This window comes from Primulina tabacum, chromosome 7 (assembly GCF_025594145.1).
Source record: "Primulina tabacum isolate GXHZ01 chromosome 7, ASM2559414v2, whole genome shotgun sequence".
Classification (NCBI taxonomy): domain Eukaryota; kingdom Viridiplantae; phylum Streptophyta; class Magnoliopsida; order Lamiales; family Gesneriaceae; genus Primulina; species Primulina tabacum.
The window spans coordinates 37,722,585-37,747,690 of NC_134556.1; the positions used below are offsets into that span (position 1 = coordinate 37,722,585).

The 25,106-nt window shown below is 35.8% G+C and overlaps 3 protein-coding genes, 1 long non-coding RNA gene and 2 pseudogenes across 11 annotated transcripts; 3 read left to right on the forward strand and 3 right to left on the reverse strand.

Moving 5' to 3' along the window:
- Positions 1-1,061: 1,061 nt before the first annotated feature.
- LOC142550748 (vacuolar protein sorting-associated protein 9A-like) lies at positions 1,062-2,379 on the reverse strand (annotated as a pseudogene).
- A 2,031-nt stretch (positions 2,380-4,410) lies between these two features.
- On the forward strand, positions 4,411-7,471 carry LOC142551713 (eukaryotic translation initiation factor 5-like). 2 transcript variants are annotated; one of them, XM_075661092.1, is made up of 3 exons: positions 4,411-4,581; positions 5,525-5,776; positions 5,859-7,471. In XM_075661092.1, exon 3 carries the CDS (start codon positions 5,882-5,884, stop codon positions 7,235-7,237), a length of 1,356 nt encoding a protein of 451 aa, XP_075517207.1. In that variant the 5' UTR covers positions 4,411-4,581; positions 5,525-5,776; positions 5,859-5,881; the 3' UTR covers positions 7,238-7,471. The 2 variants fall into 2 exon arrangements, with proteins under 2 accessions (XP_075517207.1, XP_075517208.1); XM_075661093.1 differs by having other exon boundaries at positions 4,443-4,592.
- A 666-nt stretch (positions 7,472-8,137) lies between these two features.
- LOC142550749 (uncharacterized) lies at positions 8,138-11,435 on the forward strand (annotated as a pseudogene).
- Positions 11,436-11,804: 369 nt separating this feature from the next.
- On the forward strand, positions 11,805-15,214 carry LOC142551714 (uncharacterized). Of its 7 annotated transcripts, none has more exons than XR_012821614.1 (7): positions 11,805-12,126; positions 12,840-13,017; positions 13,602-13,699; positions 13,805-13,851; positions 13,916-14,043; positions 14,358-14,454; positions 14,801-14,886. XR_012821614.1 is itself a non-coding variant. In XM_075661094.1 (6 exons), the coding sequence occupies exons 1-6, from the start codon at positions 11,908-11,910 to the stop codon at positions 15,025-15,027; spliced, it is 732 nt and encodes a 243-aa protein (XP_075517209.1). In that variant the 5' UTR covers positions 11,806-11,907; the 3' UTR covers positions 15,028-15,214. The 7 variants fall into 7 exon arrangements, 1 of the variants encoding a protein (XP_075517209.1); XR_012821615.1 differs by having other exon boundaries at positions 13,993-14,043; XR_012821611.1 differs by having other exon boundaries at positions 13,602-13,851.
- A 208-nt stretch (positions 15,215-15,422) lies between these two features.
- On the reverse strand, positions 15,423-16,827 carry LOC142551715 (uncharacterized). The gene is made up of 3 exons (XR_012821616.1): positions 16,631-16,827; positions 16,018-16,174; positions 15,423-15,677 (listed from the first exon to the last, which is right to left on the reverse strand). It is a non-coding gene; the product is annotated as an uncharacterized LOC142551715 (long non-coding RNA).
- A 4,869-nt stretch (positions 16,828-21,696) lies between these two features.
- LOC142550955 (uncharacterized) lies at positions 21,697-23,257 on the reverse strand. Its single transcript, XM_075660005.1, has 2 exons — positions 22,538-23,257; positions 21,697-22,427 (listed from the first exon to the last, which is right to left on the reverse strand). Exons 1-2 carry the CDS (start codon positions 22,892-22,894, stop codon positions 21,816-21,818), a joined length of 969 nt encoding a protein of 322 aa, XP_075516120.1. The 5' UTR covers positions 22,895-23,257; the 3' UTR covers positions 21,697-21,815.
- Between the last annotated feature and the right edge of the window lie 1,849 nt (positions 23,258-25,106).

Consider the following 25,106-nt stretch of genomic DNA (forward strand, 5'->3'; position numbering starts at 1 on the left):
TGGCAAGAAAATGGTTTTTTGGTGGATGTTTTTGCTGTGATGATCACATCTGCTTCCCATGAATTTTGTTTTAAAATCTTCTTCTCTTTATGTTTTTTCGGGTCTTGGTGTGTGCTTTCTCGATTTGAAAAATAAAATGTGCTAAATCTTGGGATTGGTTTTCTTATATACATATGTAGGCATGGATAGACAGGCACGCTCAAAACTAAGTAGAAATTTGAATACGGTCATAAAGACTCGTGTCTCAATGTGAATTATTACACATCAAAAGTAGAGACACCAAAAGGTTGATAATTTATACAGTAAGGCATACTGTCTTGTGGCATTAAAATGCCAATTTCTGGTAACCTCGTCAAAAATATTTTTGGGAGACGCGTATACATAGTTAAAAACATCTTCTATTTGAAATCGTCATACATTTAAAATAATATTGAAACCATAATACTGTAAATTTGAGTATATAATCTAAAAAAGATTAGCATGCTCGTGGATATTTAACGATAAAAAAAGCCTAAAAATTTTGATGAAAGTACCGTTTCTAGAGGATTTAATGTTATTGCGATAATTTGGCCGTCAAGATGATTGATTGCCATGTCCTTGCATATCAATGGAAGGAGCACCACTGGTTATTTGAAATATAATTCTAATTATTTATTTTGTAATTTCAAAATATTTGTTCAAAGTGGGAGAAATGAAACCAATGCTCGCATTCAATTTGTAGCGCATGACACAAGATTTCATACCCCACTATTCTCACACCTCGAAAACATGTATGCACATTGGTATAATTAAAGATGCAGCACACATTAAAGTTATAATAATAAGGAACATAGTTTATTGAGATAATATTACCTATGTGCAGCTTGCTGTCTGGTTGCCTAGCTGGGGACAAGCCCTGAAGTAAAACTATCTATTTAATAAACACTATTTTTCTTGTGTTTGAAGATTGTCTCCTGCTGCGAATTTTCGCTTTAGATTTTACGGACCCCAAGATATGTAGGGGATGATTTGGAAATCGAAAAATACAGTAGGAGATTAATTAAAAGAAGAAGTGTATCTCTCTTTTTTACCTTTTTTTTTTATTATTACAATGAGCACAAACATCAGATGCAATATTACACGAGATAACGTGAGTCATGGTCATCTTAGAGAATTTTCATCCCCTCTATCCCCTTGAGTTCGCAAAGTTCCTTCTTCAGACAACTTTGGTTTCACATTTTCCAACACAGAAACAGATCCTTCGCCTAGGTCATTGACTAAACTAGAAACGTTTTTAAGATCATTGGTTTTTTCTGATTCCTAGGCGTGACGAGGCAGTCACGCCCATTCCTTTGGCAAGACAGACATACTTCAACACCAGTTGCTTGTAATTGTTTAGCAGATCTTCTACATCACTAACCGTTAGATCACCATTATAGGCGTATAGATACGGGAAATCATGAAAGATTTGGCTTATGTCGTCTTCCTTCAACACCATGGTTGCACTTTTATTTTCCAAGTTTGAGATAGACGGAAATTTATCCGAAGATACCTGATCTTTCCCGAGAGATTCCTCGTTTCTTGACCCACTTTCAGACGACTGGACCTGTAATTGAGGTTGTGTTGCCGAGAGCTGATGTTTCCTAGAATTCGACGCTGCTTTGTAACTCCAGTGGTTCTCCCCTAAGAATGTGTCCGATACTTCGATCTGCTTGACTATATGAATCGTCTGAGCTCTCTGAAAGACCGGAAAGAAGTGCCCGAGCTGATTCCATGTATGTTTCATATTCTATTTCATCCATTGAAACTGAAAGGGCCTTTGCATCAAGATTCATAATGAAAGATTCTACAGAGAACATGTTTGTAAAGAAGTATGCCGCTTCTGATACCAAGTGAGTTTGCCGCCTAAACCGTTGTACATATAATAAGTTGGGGTGTAGTTGAGGCGGGTTCGCCTGGTCAATGGGCGCTCAGTGATTTAGTAGATTACAGCAACTACAATAATGAAGAATCACCATGATAAGTTCTTAATGAACACGTGTATTCAATCGGACAATCACGAAATCACGTAATAACAGATCCACCGGAGAGAAGCAAATTCATATAACATTAATGGCGAACCAGATAGCAGTCGTCAAATTGAATCATAAATGGTAAATAATAGAGAATCTTCCAACTGATGCCAAATCAAAGAAACAGAATTACCTTTATGGTGACATAAATGAGAACTGGGAGAAATTCATCAGCTCCTGTATGATCTTGGTTAGATGCAACAGAGACATTGACCAGTAGGTTGTTGATAACCTTACAACAATGTAGAATGCACAGAAGTTTATCTCTAGGTGCCTTGTACATGTTAATCTTCTGCAGCTCTTTCTGTGCAAGCTGGACGATGGCAAAACAAGAGTGAAGTTAATTTCAATTTATAACATCTAGTGGAGTAAATGATTTTAATTCACAGGGAATCGCATAGCATTAGATAATTTTCTTAGAATAATCAAGGGCATACAGATCTCTGCTCATCTTCTTTCTCTCATCGAGTAACTTTTTGTTTAGAATTACTGACTACAAGTTAACTTCTCCCTTCGATTGATCAGTCACCAAGAATGCTATATAGTTTGTCAAGTTCATCGTGCCGCACAGCATTCAACGACTTAGAATACTGAATAAAATACAAGAAATCTTGAATGACTTTGCTGGCTTATTCATCAATATCTGAAATATACTCATGAATTTGTTCCAAACATCTGGCATATCACATATAACAAACCAGATTGATGATTCTATAAGTAAGCATTGAACTAATTACTATAAGCTGTGACAAATAGGACAAAAAAATTATCCGATGAAACCACACATGACATCCAAGGTATCTGGATTGAGAAGAAGACTGATTAGGTAAGAGTCTACACCTGTGTTACACCCTTGATTTCCTCAGGAAAAATCATTTGCAGCAAACTTAACAAATTGTTGTGAAGTACATAGCTAATGAATCTCATAGTTTCACTAGTCACTTCCTTCACAAATTTGACTCTGTCAGAATTTACTGTAGCTAATTTGTAAGTTTACTTTTCAATTATAAGCAGGAAAGAAAATTATGCTCCCCCTATCAACGACATATTGCCTACGGTGTCCAAGAAATTACTCCAAATAAAATCACATCAGGACGATCAATTTCATCTTGGGGCATATGGTTTGAAACATCAAGAAAGGCCATGCCATGCCAGCACAGCCTCCTATCTGTGGTAATCACATACCAAATGTTGAAAAAATATCATTATCTTAATTTTACTGCCGTGAAGGGGGAAAAATCAAATTATGAAGAATGAAAACCTTTTTACAATTAAAATCTTAATTCTCGTCTATATGAAAAAGGTCGACAATGAATTGCCATAAACAAAAAAAGTTTAGACAATGAAAACCCATTTTATTAAATAATTCTCTTACAAATTTTTTTAATCGATAGAATTGTGCACATTTTGATATTTGCGAAATGATTCCAATTGAAAATCTGAAGGATGAAAAATGATTGATTTAATTTGATGTGGAAGTGATATTTGTTAGAAAAATAATTTAATGATGCAGCGTGTCAAAATATTGGTTATATTGAAATATGCAAGTTGTCAAATACCTGGAGTTACTTATTTCAAATCCATAGATTTTGAATATATTTTTTTGATGACAAAAACTTGTGTGAAACGGTCTCACGGATCGTATTCGTGAGACGGATCTTTTATTTGGGTTATCCATGAAAAAATATTATTTTTCATGCTAAGAGTATTACTTTATATTGTGAATATGGGTAGGATTGACCCGTCTCACAGATTAAGATATGTGAGACGGTCTCACATGAGACCCACTCTTTTTCGATAGGCAAAAATTGCGTGAGACTGTCTCACGAGTTGTATTTTGTGAGACGGATCTCTTATTTGGGTGATCCATAAAAAAATATTACTTTTTATGCTAAGAGTATTACTTTTTATTATGAATATCGGTATGGTTGACCCGTCTCACAGATAAAGATTTTGTGAGACCGTCTCACGAAAGAACTATTTTTTTCGATATGATTAAAATTCGTGGTTGCACACTAAATAAACGCCTAAATATATATAAATCTATTCTATCTTATTAACGTTGAGCACTTAGTAACTACATAGGAGGACACCAATTTTTTCTTCCAATTTTATCCTTTTACGATACTAATATTACATTTTTGTTTTTGTTATTTTGTTTTTTTTTTAAATTTCAAAACACATTTTTATTTTTATTTTTTTATTTCAACCATACAAATATCAATTTAGTCATTTCATAAATTATCAAATTACACTTTAATCCATATAAAAAAATTTTTTACACACGCGATCACGCGATCGTGTGCATAGTAACTAATATTAATTAATATTGAAAATATCCGGAGAGATTTAACTATATTACGCCTCTAATCCTTTTCAGGCTAGGGTTTCCAGCCTTTCCCCCCTATAAATACACGCTGCTCTTCCTGTGTCTATCTTCCCCCCTCTGCCCTCAACCACGAATTCGAAGCTTAAAATCTCTACCTAATCTTTCTTCACTTTAAATTTTCCCTTCTCCTACCAGTTAAAGGTTTTTTTTCGGTCTCTAATCTTTCGATTTTTTTGTTTATTGCGTTCTATTGTCGATGTACGTTTTTCATTTTGAGTTTTGTTGATCAGTAATTTTTATTTTCTCGATCCAGTTTGTTATGTTACTATTTTCGCTTGTTTGATTTACAGATCTGTATTTCTATGCGATTTCTTTTATTTTGTTTGATTGATTGAGATTGGGATTGAGATTATTGTGTAGGTGGTTTAGTCGATTTAGGATTTGAGATGAATCTGGATTTCATGGTCATTGTTTTTAGTTCTGAATTTGTTAGTGGTCGTTTGGATTCTGAAAATGGAGATTTTAATTGGATTCAGTTGGTTTTAAAATATTGAATTTGAAGTTTGAATCGATGACCTAAACAGTTGTGATTGAATTACTTGGCTGTTATAATTTTTAATCATATTCTAAAATTGATTTTGAGATTGTGAATATTGAATATGATATTTATTTATATACGCGCGATAATCCACAAGATTGACAGTATAATATATGCGAAGAAAGATATATTTTCTGTTAATAGTTATGGATGACATCATAAGAGTTTATCTGTATCAATTTTTTTTCAAAAACCAATATCTTCACTTCTTTTATTAGTAGGGTTCGGTTACCTATTTGAACTAAGTGTGGCGGTTTTTGACACTTTTTCTGTGTTTTGGATCAGAGGATTGCTATATGAGTGTTCGTGTTATGTATCAATGTTATGGCTTATCAAAAGTGTGCCAATTAATACTGATGAAGTAACAAATGATCTGAAAATTATTTATGAATTTCACGCCACTCCTATCCTTAATGTCGAAATTATTGATTTAAATCTGATTATAAAAACTATCTAGTTCTGCTGATCAAGGACTATCATTTTCTTAGTCTTCTTTGTCAGTTGATAATATTTGTGTACTTATACTTGGATTCCATAAATTTACAGGTACTGATTGGTACAACTGCGGTTGCTGCAGTCAGCAAAAGTGGAGGAAATCAAGTTAGAAACGTCTTTTATGTCTGAACAGGCCACTTTCGTTTTATCGTCGATCGGGTTACTTGGAGAATACTGCCCTTGGTCAAGAAAAAAAGATAGCCATTTCGCTATCAAAATTGGCTACGCTCATCTAGAGTCTTTGCAAGGATACGATATTCACGGCCAACATTTCCAGTTTATGTGGACTGCTCCCTTAGCTTGGTATTTTTACCATATCGAAGATTAGTTATATTTTCTTCATCTGTATAAAGATATCCTGCTTAATTTCTGAGTTGTCATGCAGAGATACATATTAAAGAGTAGAAAATGGCTCTGCTGAATATTGGCGCTGGAAACCAGGATGATGCCTTCTACAGGTATAAGATGCCCAAAATGATTACCAAAATCGAGGGTCGTGGAAATGGCATCAAGACCAATGTAGTCAATATGGTTGACATCGCGAAGGCATTGGCTAGGCCTGCTTCATACACCACAAAGTATTTTGGTTGTGAACTGGGAGCTCAATCCAAGTTTGATGAGAAGACTGGTACTTCCCATGTCAATGGGGCCCATGATACAGCAAAACTTGCTGGACTCCTTGAGAACTTTATCAAGAAGTTTGTCCAATGTTATGGTTGTGGGAACCCTGAAACTGAAATTGTTATCACAAAGTTGCAAATGATTAATCTCAAATGTGCAGCTTGTGGTTTTGTATCAGATGTTGACATGAGGGACAAGCTCACAACATTCATTCTCAAAAACCCTCCTGAAGCAAAGAAAGGATCAAAAGACAAGAAAGCAATGAGGAGGGCTGAGAAGGAGCGGCTGAAAGAGGGTGAGGCTGCCGATGAAGAATTGAAAAAACTCAAGAAAGAAGCTGGAAAGAAGAAGGGCTCGACTAGTAATTTGAAGGATGTGGCCCCAAAAGTATCCAGCAAGAAGAAATCCCATCACTCTGATGAGGACCATTCGCCATCTGGTAGCCAGGAAGATGAGAATGAAGCAGCAGTTGCTGCTGGCGGCGGCAGCGATGATGATGTTGAGTGGCAGACCGACACCTCTGCTGCAGCCGCGCAGCAAAGAATTCAAGAGCAGTTGAATGCTGTTACCGCTAGTATGGTCGTACTTTCGGCCAACGAAGATAAGCCAAAATCAGGGAAGAACTCTCCAGGAAGGGAAGAGAAGCCTATAGTTAATGGACAGGCAAATGGGGTTAAATCTGTCAAAGCTCATGTGGAACTTGTTGACGCAATCAAGGATTATGTTTCGAAAGGTTCTTCCACAAACGAACTCAAACCCTTTTTGGAATCTCTCACTGGCAATGCCCAAGAGATAACGGATGCCTTTTTTGAAGCCCTGTTCGATGGAGTTGGAAAAGGTTTCTCGAAGGAGGTTGCGAAGAAGAAGAACTACATTGCTGCTGCAGTTCAGGAAGATGGTTCACAGCCAATTCTGCTTCATGCCATAGAGAGCTTTTGCGTGAAAGCAAGCACCGAGGCAGTAAAAGAAGTGGGTTTGGTCTTGAAAGCACTTTATGACAACGATATGCTGGAAGAAGAGTTCTTAGTGGAATGGTACGAGAAAGGCTTGCATGGTGTCAATAAAAGCTCCCCAATTTGGAAGAATGTGAAGCCGTTTGTGGAGTGGCTGCAGAGTGCTGAGTCTGAGACTGAAGAAGAGTGACCCTCTTATGCATACCAAGTCTCTGTTATTTCACCTATTACTGTTTCTGTTGGTGCATCTTTACTAGTTTGCATAACTTCTGTGATTGATAATAATGCCATCGACTTGGTTGGAGTGGCTTAGTAGTTTGATATTCTCAGTGTGTGTGTTGTGTTGTAAGCCTTTTTTTAGACGGTTGAGCCCTTGAAGGCTTTAAATATGAGCTAATGTGGTGGATTTTCTTGGGTTTTATTATACCTTGCTCGGCTTGTCGTATAAATCGGTGGAGTATTTCAATGGTATTTAATCAAATAATATGTTGGGTAAGATAAGTTTGGGGATGAGCGATTTTGCTTCTTCATCTCAAATTTCTTAAATCTTTACCCGGTTACCGGTGTATGGTTGATATTGGTGGTGATTTTGAGTAATTTTGCAACTGTATTTCATGATCCCAAGTTTGGTTTTTGTTTTCAAGTTAGAAATTTCATGGTAGCTCTAGATTTTTACCTTGGTTTTGAATTATTAAAATTGGAAAGGCGATTTTAATTTTAAAGTGATCAAATTTTCCTACCTACATTATGATTACATGTACTCGACGGATGACTATAACCCGTGGTTGGCTGGGGAAAAAATTTGGTTTGGTTTTAAATTGAAACCCTAAATTTGGTTGAGCTTTGGGTCCCATGATTGAAATGCACGAATGAATCGAACCCAAGCTGTATCGCGTTTTGTTGTTTAAGCTACAGAAACCTAACCGAAATCAATCTGAGTCCTAGAAATAACAATCAAAATACAAAATGTTTTAAAGTATGTGTTAGTTTCTTCTTTTTTCCTCGAAAAATGCAGCCAGATTTTGCTAATGACATTCAATTGTAATTCAAAATAAAGAACTAAGTTCTAAAAATTACAAATAATAGATTTTTTAACTTTGATCCCATTTCACACAAACATTCGCATAAAGAAGTCAATTGTTTTATTGTTTAGCTGGATATACTCCATATTCTTCCCATAAACATCGTCAAAGTCGAACAACAGCACAAATTCATGACAAAATTTGTCGTCTTCGTCGCAGCCACAGTATTAGCTTCTCTGTACAACATCACAATTTACTCTACTGAAGTAGATTTTAGCTTAACCTCGGACAAGAATTCACTTTTTGCTTTCAAGAACTCAATCATTTTGGACCCTTATCAAGTCTTGGCCAAAAACTGGTCAAGAGATGCATCCGTTTGCAGCTGGATCGGTGTGTCTTGCAGCGCCGACACCAGGAATCAACGAGTCACATCCTTATATTTTTCAGGTTTTAGTTTGGATGCAACCCTTGCTCCGAATTTTGGAAACTTGACGTTTCTCATATCTTTAGACCTCAGCTTGAATGATTTCGGACTCCATTCCACCTGACCTCCCTAATTTGCGCAGATTAGAAGTGATCAATTTAGAGTCCAACGCATTTACCGGAGAAATCCCATCATGGTTTGGAACCTTACCGAGACTTGGGGAAATTTTTCTGGGCATGAACAAATTCTCTGGCAGCATCCCAACATCATTATTCAACAACTCAAGGATAAGGATATTAGGATGGCTTACAATTTTCTAGATGGAAATATCCCACAAGAAATCAACAATATTTCTTCTTTGGGATCATTAGATCTCAAGTACAACGCCATTACGGGTGTGATACCCCACGGTATCTTCAACATGTCTTCACTTGCATCCATCGATCTCACTGGCAATAGCCTGTCAGGTAGTCTTCCACTGGATATGTGCGATAATATGTTGAAGCTCAACCAACTCTTTCTCTCTAGTAATAAGCTTCATGGAGAAATTCCATACAACATATACAAGTGTGAGGAGGTTCAAGATTTTTCCTTGTCTTTTAATCATTTCAGTGGCAGCATGACGAGATCAATTGGCAGTTTAACAAAGCTCCAAAATCTGTACCTTGGGATAAACGATTTCCTGGCGGTGTGTATCTTTTTCTATTTGAACTAAAAGTATGTCATATAATTTCTTGACTTGATTTAAATATATCTCAGAATCATATTTGTAAATAATGTTAATATATGATGGCCTTCATTTACAAGAATCCTTGTATCTGAGTTTTGATTACGCTCCAGGAGAAATTCCATCAGAACTTGGCCATCTTACACGTTTAGAATTATTGAGCATGCGGGAGACTCTCTAACAGGGAAAATTCCATCTTTTAGCTTCAACATGTCCTCCATGATAAGTCTCGATCTAGCCAACAACAGTTTGTCTGGAAGCCTGCCGGTTGGCATGTATTTTAATCTTCCAAACCTGGAACGGATGTGGCTCTATTCCAATAAGCTAACTGGCCAATTTTTTTACCTCTTATGGGGATGTAAACGCCTCTCTTTCTTTTCATTGTCTGAAAACAGCTTCACAGGTCACATACTTAAACAAATTGGAAATCTCACCGGGCTGCCATATCTTTATCTAGCTAATAACAATTTTACAGGTGTGTTTTAGAGAGCATAATTGATATCGATTTTTCTTTTAAAGATTTCATGTGTATGCCACAGAATAAACTTCGGTTCTGGATGATAATTTCCCATGAGTAGCTATTTTGACAGGTGAATTGCCATCAGAGCTTGCAAAACTTAATCTTGTGGTATTTAATGGCCTTAAACTTGTCGACGAATATTCTTAACGGATCCCTGCCACCTGCTATTGAAAATCTTAAGGTTGTCGGAGAACCAGACTTATCACAGAATCAGTTCTCAGATGAGATCCCTAGTAATATTGGCGATCAAGAATCCTTATCTTTCCTTTCTCTGGCGCAAAACATATTAGAAGGATCTCTTCCCGGGTCTATTGGAAATTTAAGAGGTTTGGAATCCTTGGATCTCTCTTTCATTAATTTGTCCGGATTCATCCCAATGTCAATAGAGGAATTCGAGTACTTGCAATATTTTCACGTGTCTTATAATAGACTAGAAGGGCCAATTCCTGCTGGAGGAAAATTTGCAAACTTCATTGCTCAGTCGTTCCTTAATAACTCCAGTCTATGTGGTGAAACGCGTTTACAAGTTCCACCTTGTAAAGGAAAATCAGGATTGAATTATGCTGTCAATCTGATGATCAGCAATCTTGATAGTGGCTTTGATTGTTATACTAATGAGGAAAAGAAAATCGAATAGAGGCACACCGGAGTGTGAAAGTGCATTAATTGATTCATGGGGTGGAATTTCATATCAAGAACTCTTACAGGCAACAGATGACTTCCATGAAAGCAACTTACTGGGAAGTGGAAGTTTTGGTTCAGTATACAAAGGAGTGCTTTCTCATGGCTTAGTTATTGCTGTTAAAGTTTTCAATTTGCATTCAGACAGAGTAGCCAAGAGTTTCAAGACAGAATGTGAAGTTCTTGGCAAAATTCTCCACAGGAACTTAGTTAAAATAATTGGCTGCTGATAGAGATTTCAAAGCTTTGGTTTTAGAGTACGTGTGGTGGGAGTCTGGATGAAATGGCTTTATTCCCAGAAGTTTTTCTATTTTGATTTGTTACAAAGATTGAACATAGCAATGGATGTTGCGTTATCCCTGGAATATCTTCATCTTGTCCACACATCAGTTATCATTCACTGTGATTCTAAAGCCTAGAAACATATTGTTAGATAATTATATGACTGCCCATATTAGTGATTTTGGTATTGCCAAACTCTTTGACGAAGGGGAGTTATGGCTCAAACCAAAACTCTGGCAACGATCGGATACATGGCACCTGGTAAAACTTTTGTGCACTACATAAAATTCCACTTCAAAATGTTGGATCTGAACATATCTTTAACCTGTCCAATTGTTAAATATCAATGCCGAATATGGGACTCAGGGAATAGTATCCACCAGCGGTGATGTGTATAGGTTCGGTAAAGTGCTTCTGGAGACTTTCACAAGAAAAAAACCGACTGATGAAATGGTTTGACGAGGAAACGAGCTTGAAAGATTGGGTGATTATCTCACAATAGAAGAAAACAATACTTGAAGTTGTGGATACCAATTTGCTTAAACCAGAAGGCCTGGATTTCTCTGCAAGGGAGCAATGTGTGTCTTCTGTTCCTGTTTGGAGATGCCAGGATCGTAATCAGGGAAGTCGCCACCAGACTGTAACAGATTAATTTTACTTTATGTACAAAATAGCATGGCTCGAAATAAGTATGTTTGTATAAATATCATAACAGTTATGACACAAGTGAAGTATTTGTCTCTTGTGTTTCACGGGTTTATATTCGTGAGAGGGTCGATTCGATCTATGTCTACCATAGAGAATAATAATTTTGACATAAAAGTTAATAATTTTTTATGAGTTGGATCAGATCGAAAATCCGTCTCATAAAATTATTAATTTGTAAGACAATTTCACGAAATTTTTTTTGTAGACATTAGTTTTTGTATTTTATTTAGAATGCAAACAACCATCCCCTTCAATTCTTTGATTTTGTTTATTATACGAGTAAAAATTATAATGAAATGAAATTACTACAAATCCAATATCGAAAGAAAGAAAGTAAATGGACCGGCCAGGGCCGGGCTTTTACATATGGAGCCTCCAGTTTTTATATTCCGACTCTGTCGGCTCTCAAATTCTCCATCACTCCAAAACTGGTCCATGCTCGAGTCAATTCAAAACTGCGTCGGTGGGTTCTTCGATTAGGGGTTGCGAATTTGCCATGGCTTCGATGCCTCCGACCACCGGAGCTGAACCTTCATCAACCTCCCAATACACGTACACAGCCTCCACCGCTTCCTACTTTCCCACACCCTTTCATCTCCAACAGACGCCTTCCGTATCGTATATTGGAGCTGCAGCTCCGCCACCTATTCCGTCGGTTCAGCTCCCCGTGTATCCCGCTCCTCCATCGGTCTACTCTTTGCCACAATATCAACAGGCAATTTATTTTCTTTCTTTCCATTCTAAATAATCTTGAATTTACATTTTGTTGCTTCTTTTTAATTTGTCAATGGAAGTTTCAGGATTGTTCATATAATTGAATAGTATGCGAGTTTTTTTTATTCCTGAATTTTTTTAGCATGCCCTAAATGCTTTGGATGCATGTGCTTGAACAGGGATTTATTTAAAGTTAACATATTTGAACTTGTGTTGATGCATATAACATCATTACGGCATAAAGAGTAATCTTAGATATTGTGGACTTACCCTTTTCCAGAGTATGTGGGATATTTTTCAATTCCTGCATTTAGCATGCTCTAAATGCTTCGGATAGATGTGCTTAAACAAGGATTTGTTTAGAATTTTAACATCTTGTTTGTACGCAAATAACACCATGGAAGGTATTGACAGCATAAGGATTAAGGAGTCATCTCAAATATTGTGGTCTTAACCTTTTTTAGAATCGTCAATTTCTTCAATTCGACAAAATTAGGGGCTATTGTATTCCTGTATAATTATATTGTATTGGTGAGAGAGCCCTGACAATGACTTCATCTTTGACGGGAGAACTCATCATATATGTTTGATTACCATTCTGATACATGTTTTGAAGCTACATTATAGACATTGCTCACTATGTCGACTTTTCTGTTTATTTACATTGATTTTTATAGGCATTTTTTTCCTGAAAGCTCGTGTGCTTGTTTACAGGCACAACAGTTGTTTCAGAGAGATGCACAGACAATAACCCCGGAAGCACTTGAGAGTGTGAAGGCTGCACTTGCTAGCAGCGAGATCGAGCGCAAAACAGAGACTAAGAAAAAAGCAATCCCCCGGAAAGCTGCTGGGCAGGCTTGGGAGGATCCAACTCTTGCAGAGTGGCCTGAAAGTAAGAATTTTCTCTGTTTTTTTATGGTATAATTTTCTGATTTTGCAGACATGGTCAAGACTTTGAGTTATTGTTTACTCCTCTCCATTTCCCTCGTTAGTGTTTGCTGTTAGTTTTTGTTTTTTCCTTTAAGAAATGTTGGGGTTAAACAGGTATCCAGGATTTCAATCTATGCATAAATCCCCACAACTTGTCTGCGTTCTGGAAAAGTAGTTATGCATTTTTTAAGGTCCAGTGGCCAAATTTATTTACTCATCAATTTGCCTCAAGATCATATGTAAATGTTGCCAAAATGATAAAAAACAATGAAAGGTTCTGATCATTTGAACCGTGTCTCATTTGCTTGAGATCGACTTGCTTGGTAGCTCGAAACCGAGATCAGAAAAACTCCAAAGCTCTTACTTGATTTGCATCTGCATGTCATCTTGGCTCGTATTGTGTGCCTATTTAGGAATTCGTTTTCATTTTATCACATGTAATTGTTTTCAGTATATTTGTCTTTTCATATCTACTCTTGTCCTTTCGTCTTTCTGTGCCGAAAATTGCAGGAAGCAACTCAACTCGTGATATTTTCTAACTTACAGATGATTATCGTCTATTTTGTGGTGATCTTGGAAATGAGGTGAATGATGATGTTTTATCGAAAGTATTTACAAGATTTCCTTCCTTTAATATGGCCAGAGTAAGTTTTTCTACAGTCATAAGTTGTTTCTTGTTTGTTCATAATCTAATTTACTTCTCTTACTCATGTAACAATCGGTACATGAGTATTGCATGCTGTCTTCAGACGTTAAGTTAAAGAGCAGAGCCCTCCTTTGACTCGTGTTCAGTGAGGTAGAATTCTCTTTGGTTTATGCTATGGTGTGCTTGTCATGATGGTTTCAATCTTCAAGAGCAGATTGATTGACGGTCAAATTAACATGTTTGCTGCTGCAATAAAACGCTATAACAATTGACTGCACAACCTGACTGCAGTTCAGTAATGAGATTTGTAGGTTCTTGAATCCTGATGTTTGATAGTAAAAGGTAGGCTAACTTTAGCAAGTGAAATATTCTTGATGTTGCAATTTTAAAATTGCAAAGCTTATCAGTAATCAATCCATGTTGACTAATCTGAGGTCATAACAAACAAACCTGACAGGAACATTCAGATGTGCAGTGCTACCCCAAATTTTTACTAGAGATATTTTAAGTTCACATTATTCTGTATTTATTCCTTTTTGGGAGTTTTTACTAGTTGTGTGTATTAGGCGGCGTCTCCCCATGATATAATGCTCCTTTCACTTGGCATACATTTCTGGTAAATTACTCAAAATAAATGTGGGCTACTAATGAAACAGGTTGTTAGGGACAAGAGAACTGGCAAGACCAAGGGTTATGGATTTGTTAGTTTCTCCAATCCAGCAGACGTCGTGGCAGCACTGAAGGAAACCAATGGTATGCCCGTGTATCTGTTGCTTTTGTCTGGCCTTTTGAGTTGTGGCATTTCTTTTCTTGTCCTATGGACCACAATTTGTGAGCCTAATTTATTTTTGTCGCATATAGTATTTACTTGTGGGCAATCACATAAGAGTGTGGCCTCCCCCATTTCACTACTCTTTTGAGGTCGGAACTTGGTGCTTACTTGTCGCTTGTTGGAATACGACGTGTGGCTTAGGTTAATTATTTAAGAGTAATTACTTATGCTTTGACCTCGACTCTGAACTCTGCCCTGTTTGCATTTTTGTCTAGTGCTGGTCGCGTGTATAAAAGTCTTGATGATGCATAAAATTTCTTACTGCAGGTAAATACGTTGGCAATCGACCAATCAAACTTCGAAAGAGCACATGGAGAGAGAGAACTGATCATGAAGCCTTGGAAAAGCAAAAGGTGAGACTGATTATTGGTTTACTTGGTTCTACACGCTAAATTAATGATATCTTGGTTCTTATTTCATGGTTCTTGCTTTTGGTACAGAACCACTTCCAGAAGAAAACAAAACCACCAAAGAAAAGTGTGTTACACAAGTGAGAACCAAGATTATAAAATCCCTGTGACGATCTATTAAACATTGTTGTTGGATGTTTTTAACAACTTGATTGGTTGATACTTGGCCTTGCATCTCATGAGACGAAATTTCGGCATTGTTAATTGCAAAAGTTACCTATTACTGTACGCCCGATACTGATATTTTTACTCGGTTGACATATTTACTTTACGTGCAACTCTATTGTTGGTCCCAATTCCACTGGTTCAAACCATGGATCTGCCATTTTGGATAGTAGAGATGCGACTGTTTAAACTGAAAACGTCGGATGAATACGTAAGCATTACCAACCAATAAATATAGCATGGTTGATTTGTTTCACAATAGGACAAAGGGGTGCCAGTGTTAGAGGGCGGGCGCGAAGGTTTAAGGATTTGCATCGGAAGAAAAACACAATACTAAAACCTTAAATTGTTACAACCATGCAAAAGAACTTAAATTACACAAATTGTTGCAACAACGAAGCTTCAACCGCCACATGCCGGTATCCGCTTGTGACCATCTATCTGAGACCATGAGCCTTCATTTTTCGAGTTTTGAGCTGTGATCGACCGATATAACCACTAATCGGCGATGTTCTGTGATCGACCGATATAACCACTAGTCGGTGATGTTCGTATCTAACAGTGCCCATCTGGATTATAACATGACATGAAAAGATGGTGATTCCAACTAGTATTAGATCATGACTATCAAGAAGAGCTACTACACTGCATGCGAAAAATGAAGATCTCAAAGGGTGCACACATCTAATTTGTGGCTATTTCTGCAGGTTCTCACACACTCGAATGCACATGGTTATGAGTAATGCTACCATATTTTTAATTTACAAATCTACATGCACTGTCCAAATCAACTTTCATAACATTCAGCCAAAAAACTTGTTAAAAAAATCTTGAAAGAGATGTTCTGATCAAAATACAAAATACATAAAATTAGAATGTTAAGGCATAGACGTGACACTGAAACTCTACCATTCTGATGAAGGATTTTGGGTATTAATCCTGTTATAAAATTGAGTGAATCTTCGTCGGCCGGCAGGCTTAGGCCTGACATGCTTCTTCCGCAGACCAAAGATCTCCTGAACTAGAGGCACGTGAACCAGCACCAGCTTCCATGCCAACAACCAACCTATACACAACCATAAATGAAAAAGGAAAAAGATCAAATCTTTACGCTAACAACAAAAACAAAATCCCATATTCAATATAAGCATCGCCGGAAAAATTAACCTCAAAATATTCTTAAATGAAAAATTCCATTATTCACCTAAAACAAAGAAATATTGGAACCTAGGTCAAGAAACCCCTAAGAAAAATATTACTTGCTCCAACTTTTCAAGGCACCACATCAAGAGAAGTATGCCAAGTTTACACAGTACCTAGAATCAACGAAAACTCTACAGGCTACGCAAAGTCGCAAACTTCAGCGTCCCAGATTAATTCACCTTAAAATAAAATCAAATGGAACCTCCCACGATTACATACCCAAAGGATGCATAATATCAATAGCACAGAATAAAAAAATACGAGAAACATGAGTTAAGATCGCTTGCAGAAACACACATAGAGACAAAAATTCACTGACCGACGAAGAGTATCGAGAGGGAAAAGAGAAGAGCGGCAATAGGGCGGAGAAAAAGTAAGGTTAAGTAATCCAAGTTGTAGGGAGACGGTGGTTCTCGGGAGAAAGAGTCCATTTTTTTTGGGGTCGCAGTCTCCGATCGAAACCAGTATTGTATTTTATATGCTCAGCAGTTTTTTTTTTTTTATTATTTTAAGCAATATAGTATGTAGTTTCAAGTTTGGGTTTCATTGGCAATTACCAGAAAGCTTTTATTAATCTGTTTAAAATTCTTGCGAATCAATTTTTTAAAATATTATGAATTTTTTAAAAAATATTATCTTACTTAATGTGTGTGTGTTCAAATATATACTCTCTTTTTCGAAAAAATAAAAATAAAATTTAAACCACATTTTATTGATAATTTTTTTTATCATTCTACTACACTTTTTCGGAAACTTTATAAAACTAATGTGTTTTTTTAAAAAAATTAAGCAAAAATTTGTGTGATACGGTCTCACGGGTCGTATTTTGTGAGACGAATATCTTTTTTGGATCATCCATGAAAAAGTATTATTTTTTATTGTGAATATCAGTAGGGTCGATCTGTCTCACAGATAAATTCGTGAGATCGTCTCATAAGAGACCTACTCAAAAAATTATCGAACCACGGTGACCAAATTGTTTTTAAAAAATTGACGTTATGTATATATTTCACAAATGGAATCAAACAAGTCGAGAAAGCTACACAATCCGTGTAAATTCAAGTAGAAAATAACTAATCTTTTTAAGTTTGGAAGTAAAATGAAAATGGAACAACACACAATGGTTTCCTTTATTCTCAAAGATAAGAATGTGTTGTGCATAAAGAAAAAGAAAAGGATCATACGGTGCTTTTAAATTACAAAATAAGTAAAATAACATAAACAAATTTGAAAGCCGCGTGCGTCTACGGCGTTAATCCGATGGTGATTCCTTCGACGGCGGCCGCTGATCCTACGTCATCTTCCTCGAACCCAAGAAATCGTCGAAGCCCTTTTCGGTATTTTCACTGTAGCTGCTTCAGACGCTGCTGCCGTTGCTTCTGCTGCTTTTATTTCTATCCCTGACCTTTGTACATGAAATAAGTTACAGCACATGTACGTGTGATGAAGTTCTTGTTTTTTTCTCGTATTTGCGATAACTTTAAATTCCATTTAGATTCTGATTGTACACGAGGTTCTGCCATGGATACGTATGGGATTATCTATGTATAAATTATAAGCTCTGTTGTTAGAGAGTAACTTATTTATGTGACTTGTACGAGAATTTCCTTGGATTGATGTGTGTATAATTTGGAATTGCTCCTCATATTTCTTGAAATAATGAGACACGAAAGTGCAGAAAAAGAACAGAGGGCAAAATGACAGAACAACAGACCTTGAGTTCTATAACCTTCTCCTGTCCATCATCATATAATTCTTATGGCTTATGGGATTCTTCTGTCATTTGAATCACCATGTTGCAAACATTACCCGATGTAAAGGTCTGCACGTGTCAGGGACATCACATATGGATTATGCATCGGGAAGATGACAAAACATCCAAGTACAAATTCAAATAGACAGAATATACCAAATCTAATGGCAATCAATGAGCCACAAAAATCTCTAGACAGATGAACGCAGACAGCACAAAATGGGAACAATGATATGCAACCATAGCATAAGCACACATAAAAGCAGGCTACATTTATCCATCATTCTAGTTTCTATTGGATGCAGCTCATATCTCAAATAGATTGTTATAAAACTTATACGAAAAAACTCATTTTGAATTACAATTCAGCTATTTAGGTTATAGTTGTTGACAACATTAAGATAGAATTATGCTGTAAACAGTCTATCATTAGATACTTCGCAGAGAGTGTTTTCTTCATCGTTTTTCTTCTTCTTGCTGTTTTTGAATCACACAAGAAAATGTGACTATCCCATTGAGTATTGACCAAACACGACACGAGTACGGTAGATACAATGCAGACATATCTGTCTTGTTTGTTCCCCAACTCCCTTGTTACACTTTCATGGTACGAAAGCAATACCATATTTACATTTATGAAACTATTTTTTCTAATCTTCATAATTTTTTATTGTCATTTTACACTATAGGAAGTGTTAACAGAGACAAGAAGAAGATGGTCTCCTGATGAAAATATTGCTTCCATAAATTGCAGATAAGATGTCTCCCTGCATCGAGGCTTTTATATGCTGGAGATTGCTCCAATAATTTGGAGTAGATATGCATATAAAGCTTGAAACAAATTGATGGTATCATATAAATAGAGTCGAGATCTGAGTTTTACTACCTAGTGGATAGCATTATTAACGGAGAAACTAGAGAATAGAGATAGAGCAGTTGGACAAAAAATTGTTCTTGATACAATGGCCCTACATTCAACTTGAATTGAGTTAAAGTAATCATCATCCAAGATATGAATATATATTTTACAAAGAATTTCTTTCCAAATTATTTTGTTGCATTTACTTGTTTAAACATTTGTTTTTGGCAAATAAAAAATTCAATACTTTTTCCAATAATTTGATTAATTTCCAAACCAAAATTCAGATTTTGCAAAAAGTCTAATGGAATTAAGTTGGTTTTTCACAAACTTTTTTAACATGATTGATCAATAATATCTCTCACCTATGTGGGGTTTGCACCATTTATATAACTAAAACTCTTTTCCCTTTCATTCCAACACTTCTTATTCTCTCTCACACATTATCTCTAGGAATTCAGCATACAGACAAGCTTTTGCTTTGTTACTGACTGAGCATGTGCAGAAAAATTCTGTTAGCATTATTTTCTAGGTGAGGCCAGCATTTTCCAATCTTTTATTCCCCCAAAATTGAAAATTATTTGGTGGAAAAATAGTTGCAAATTCATCACCACTACAAGGCATATCTCATTTAAATCAAACCCAAATATTCTCCAAATGGTATTTCATTGTCGTCAATCGAAAACATATTCCAACATTAACATAATAATCATATCTTAACAGAAGACAAATCAGAATAACACAATCCATGGGATGTTTACCTTTATTTTTCGTAAATCAATGTTTCGCCCATTATTTCTTATTCTATATGTCGAATAATGATATTTTCCTCGTATAATGTTATTTCACAAAATTGGCATGGATAATGAATTTTCCATGTCCAGCAACCATGCAAGAATCATTCTTCTTATCCACGACGACTATGTATCATATATATTTGACCGCCGAATCATTTAGTTGAGGATGCTTGTCTTTGTTTAAACATAGTCATCAAATTTGTTAGGAGTAGTGTTGATCGAATCATTGGTTATCTTAAAAGTTATCATCGTGGTTGTTGGTAATCTTGATGTTATACACAAACCGATATTAAAAGATGTTTATATATCAAAAGAGACAACCCACGGCATGCAGACATGCACAACAACACAGAGACAAAAGAGATATTGCCTGTCGTTCAGCTTATCTCACCAATGCTCCCAAAAATCTGTGTATGCATTTCATAGCAAGAATATAGGACAAGTTGTTGAACTGTGCACTGAGGTTGGAAGAATACAGTCACTGCTACAACAAAGTCAAGTATAACTTTTAAATTATCCACTCTGGTGAAGACATAAGATGCAAAAGTACTGACTATTATAATAAATCCTTCTCCCGATTCTTCCTAAGCTTGTATCCGTGTGACTTAAGACAGATTGAACTGTCCCTAGTCGTGTATATTATAAATAACACATCGCATATCATATATATAAACTTAGAATCATTTCAAATCATGATTTATGTTTCAGTAAAATAATCAATTAAAATTAACCTTGAGATTTATATTTAATATGATCGAGAATAGTGATAATTTAATATATAAAAATAATATAATTGGAATTAAATGAAATGATATAATCAATGTAGACACTTAAATGTAGTTTATATTTTCAAAATATATCAAATTCAAACTTTAATTTAAAAAATAAATTGAAAAGCTTCACATTTAATTATGTATTTATTTTTATTTGATTTCAAATATTAATGAAGCAGTGAATGCGATAATACTAAAAAATATTTCTTTCATAGTATATTATTTTTGACAAGAACTTTCTAAATATGGTAAAAACTTTCGTAGTATATTATTTATCAACACCTTATAGAGTAGTTATTGGAGTATGTAAGCATTTGGTCAATGATCAAGAGTTCAATTATCTCTACCAACATCTTCTCGAACGAAATTTTCATAGGGTTTGCATGTGGTTTACTTGGCTAACAGTGATTTGCAAATTATTGTGTTTATCCAGATGTTTACTCAGTGCACATCGAAAGATGGCAGTTGCAGGATGCTTTCAAAGGAAACACACAAAACCAGACAAAAGCTTCACAAAGTGCAAAAAAATGCATTTGCTTTTGACATTAAAGCCAAACCCAGGAATCCAACAGTCCTTTTTACCAAAGCCACCCAACTGGGAATGATCAACATTTTTACCGCACACAAAGTCACTACCAGACGATCAAACAACACAACAACAATTACTTTTTCTATTAAAATAAAAGAACTATATATATAATATCAAGATTTGGCCCCTGGTGTCTCCCTTCTGTTTGTTCAACAAGAAGTTTCTGTTATTTATTTTTTATTTTTATTTTTTACTGCTTTCTTTTTATGGAAGACAGAAACACAGGGAGGCTTCTACATTTATGTTTGGTCAAGTTTGCTTCTTCTGCATTGCAGCTTGTTGTTTGTACTGTCATGTTCCTTTTTTTAACAAATCACATACAGTGATACTAACAATTTGGCTCGACTTTTTTTGAGTTGTTGGCCATTGGATTCTCATGCTGGAATCTTGATGATTGTTGAGTTTGTGGTCTACGGCATAATCTGGCCCCCGTCATATAAGTAGGATGAGTTTAGTTATATTCATAAGTTATTTCATTTGCTAAATATTTGATTTTCTTTTAAGGAATTTCCATTTTGGGGTCTTGGAAGAAAGTTGTGTGCACTTTTCTCCAACTTTAGCAGCTGTAAAAACAAAGAGTCCACAAAAGGATGGGAGGACATATGGTTTAAAAAAGAGAAACTAAAGATTTTTTTTTTAAGAGTTACATTCAACCAACTGTTAATTTTTCCTACACTTGTATTTCCTTCTTTTTTTGGCCATTTCTTGGATTGAAAAAAAGCTCATTGATTCTCTACCTATGACTGCAGAAATCCAAGAGCATCTTCCTTCCTTCCACAATTTCATCAAAAAAATCATCAAGCTGACCAATAATATTCTCAGTCCCAGACCTCAAAATCCCAAAACAATCCTTCAAATTCTCAACACTTTCCCTTATCCCTCCTCCTGACTCCCAGTCCACAGTTCCCTGTGAACTCCTCGTCTCCATCTCCATCCTCAGCTCATCCATGGCTTCTCTAGATCTCCTGAATTCATACAGCAGAATTCCGGGTCGACCTGCTATCTGATTGATTTCACCCGCCACCCTCTGTTGCAGCCTGCTTGTTGACATCATGAAAGGTGATCCAAATAACATGCGCCCTTCGTATCCGATGTTTCTTGAGAAATTTGATTCAGGCCAGCAGAACACTAATCCATAGAGCAAAATCAGGAGTAAAAATGAACTGACATTTCTCATTGCATAAAGCACTCCCCTGAATCCATTGAATCCATTTAGCTTTGATTCTACTGAAATGTTTTCATCAAATTTCAATGAAAGTGGTTCAATTCTTGTCTCTATGAGAGACCTGTTTTCTTCCTCCAGCCCCACGGCCTCCCTTCTGCATCCAGATATAGCCCGGATCACCTGTTTGATCAAGAAATTAAATAAGAAAGAAAAAAACTTATACAAGCCATCAAACCAAAAATCTAATCTTTATCGATAAAAAATAATCTTGATTGCTAGTATTCATTCACCTGGCGTGAAAGCTGTGGACTTAAATGGCCATGGCCGTCGAATGAGGAAGTTATGTTAAGGCATGCAGAGTAGTAATTCTCCATGCCCGAAACACCAGATTTCAGGACATGGCAGACTTCCCAAAGCTTGGAGCTCTCATCCATGTATTCATCAAGCCATTTTTCACCAACCGGCAAGCTTAGTTTCCCCACCAAAAGGGTCATCCGCGAGTGCAAAGATCTCAGAAGGGACAAAACTCTTTGGAGAAACTGGATTGACATGAAATTGTTCGACAGAAACATACGTTCAAGATCATCAATCCCTCGAGTCAAGTAACTGTAGAATCCATTGACAGAGTTGGAGGAAGGATCCATCATTAAAAAAAACAAAAAACTATATATCAGGAAACATATATAAAACCAAGGCTAGATAAAAGGACTAAGAGAGACTGATATTTATATCGAAATAAGGGGGAAATAAATGAAGGAATATAAATGTTAGAAGCAGCTCAGGTTTCTAAGATTGAGAAAAGATTGTTGGGAGCAATGATGGTTGTTTCCTATTGAGGGGAAAATATGATTGGTAATCTGCCATTTTCATTGTTTTATGCGAACAGAGGAAGAAGGAAAATAAAGAAAAAGGGGAAAACAAAATCCCCTCCTTAGGAAAAGAGATAGTGAAAGGAGGCAAATTTGATGGACATGAAATCCTTATGAACTTTCATGCAATTTCTTCCTTTTATCTGGTATGGAGGGTGGGGTGGGGGTGCGGTGTGGGGGGGGGGGGGGGGGGGTTATATACTTGTATTACAGAGGAAAAAATAAATAAACAATTTGTACCAGTTTTTTAAAGTAAAATCTTGCTTTTTGATGATGCTTTAAATGATTTTAGATTGAGTTGTAACAAGTTTGACCGAATTGACTGTGACTGGAGACCACAAACTAAAGTTTGTCTATTCTTCAAATTCCCTTTATTTCTTTGTTTTCTTTTTCTTGAGTTACTTATGCCTTCATTTAAAAATCATGGAAACAATTGTTTTTTCAATAGCAAATAAAATTTAAAGATAATATTATACATATATTAACATCTTCTTTTGGTATGAGTGCTATTTGGCCTCTTCTTTCCTTTTTTTACTTCCTCGAGCGACTGACTTTGTTCCTTTACTTCCCTTCTATTCTCTTGAAATTTGTGGGGTTTTGTTTTCTATTTATACTATCTATTTAATATATGTCTACTTTTAAAGGATTTGAAATCATGGGATTCTTTGAATTTTGAAAAAGAAAAAACCAGACTTTTTAGGCCACTCAACCCTTGTTTTACTATTTTTTTATCACATAAAAAATTATTATTATTTTTATTTATTTTTCCCACAACGATTTTTCTTGATTTTTGGTCGTACAATGTATGATGCTCCCCCTACACCTTACGGTTAACAAACCCACAATGACATTTGAAGCTCACCATTTGAATTATGGCCCTTTGGACCCCATCAATCATCCTAAAGTGTCGTTTTGGTCATTTCCTGATTTATTTAGAAGATAATGCAAAATAATCCTTATTACATGGTAATTACAAATTTCGAAATTATTTTAAATTATTGGTGCATCTTTTTTCTAGGTGGGATAAGGGGGGACAAGAAATCTTGTTTGTATTGAATTTCTGTATTTTGTATTATTTATTTTCTACCTTGATAGTGCTCGTGGGTTTTTGGAGAGTGCGAAAGGATGTTGGTGTTTTGAGATCTCATTGGAAAGTGGGATTTTTACTACTACTTTTTTGGTGTCTTTGTTTCTTTGTTGTCGTGAGACCGTTTCACACAAGTTTTTACCCTCGTAAAATAGGTATTAATATTAATAGAACTAAGTGTTATTATACCGGGAGACCATCCTTTTACATCCTATGCGGATGCCATGGGCTACAATTTAATTCGTTCTCCACGAATGTTTCATTTTCCTCTTAATGAACCATAGACGGATACAAAAATTTCTTAAATTATTTTCGTTGTTTAGTTATGATTATCTGGAATTAATGAACTGGTAATAACATATAACCTTGAGATAAATACATGGATTTGCTCGTTGATTATGTAATTAATTGTAAGTTGTCTTAATTAGGTGTGTGATAATAATAATTAATAATTAGTTGTCAAATTTCAATGCTTAGTGAGGGACCACACCACACATACGTACACGAAATGAGCTAATAGTGTTGCATAATGAAATTTGATTAAAGGCTACTTTGTTTTAAGATGATGATAGCTTCTGCGCATGGCATTCGCAGTAGTTAGGAGACAAGGGTAATTTCAAATTTGGCCACTCAAGTATCCATTCTTGGAGTTAGAGCATGGATAAGGTTTTTTGTTGCATTGGTTTCTTTTTTCAATTTCTTTTTGTTTGACAAACTAAAAACAAAATAAACATGTCATCCGTGAGGTGTTTTAGTTGATGGAATAAGTAAGTGTTTGACCAATGATCATTAGTTTGATTTCTTCTATAAGTTTTTTTGGAGACGAGTTTCTTGCATAAGACTTGCTCAATGTTGTTTATCTTGATAACGTGATTCGCAGATCACCGTGTTAGTCTGAAAGGT

Excerpts from the sequence above, each read along its gene's own strand:
- LOC142551714 (XM_075661094.1), top strand. The coding sequence starts at position 11,908 with ATGGCTTCGATGCCTCCGACCACCGGAGCTGAACCTTCATCAACCTCC. Across the intron at positions 13,700-14,357 it reads CTTCCTTTAATATGGCCAGA|GTTGTTAGGGACAAGAGAAC; the intron begins GTAAGTTTTTCT and ends CTAATGAAACAG. Across the intron at positions 14,455-14,800 it reads AGCACTGAAGGAAACCAATG|GTAAATACGTTGGCAATCGA; the intron begins GTATGCCCGTGT and ends TTCTTACTGCAG.
- LOC142550955 (XM_075660005.1), bottom strand. The coding sequence starts at position 22,894 with ATGATGGATCCTTCCTCCAACTCTGTCAATGGATTCTACAGTTACTTG. Across the intron at positions 22,428-22,537 it reads GTCCACAGCTTTCACGCCAG|GTGATCCGGGCTATATCTGG; the intron begins GTGAATGAATAC and ends TTGATCAAACAG.
- LOC142551713 (XM_075661092.1), top strand. The coding sequence starts at position 5,882 with ATGGCTCTGCTGAATATTGGCGCTGGAAACCAGGATGATGCCTTCTAC.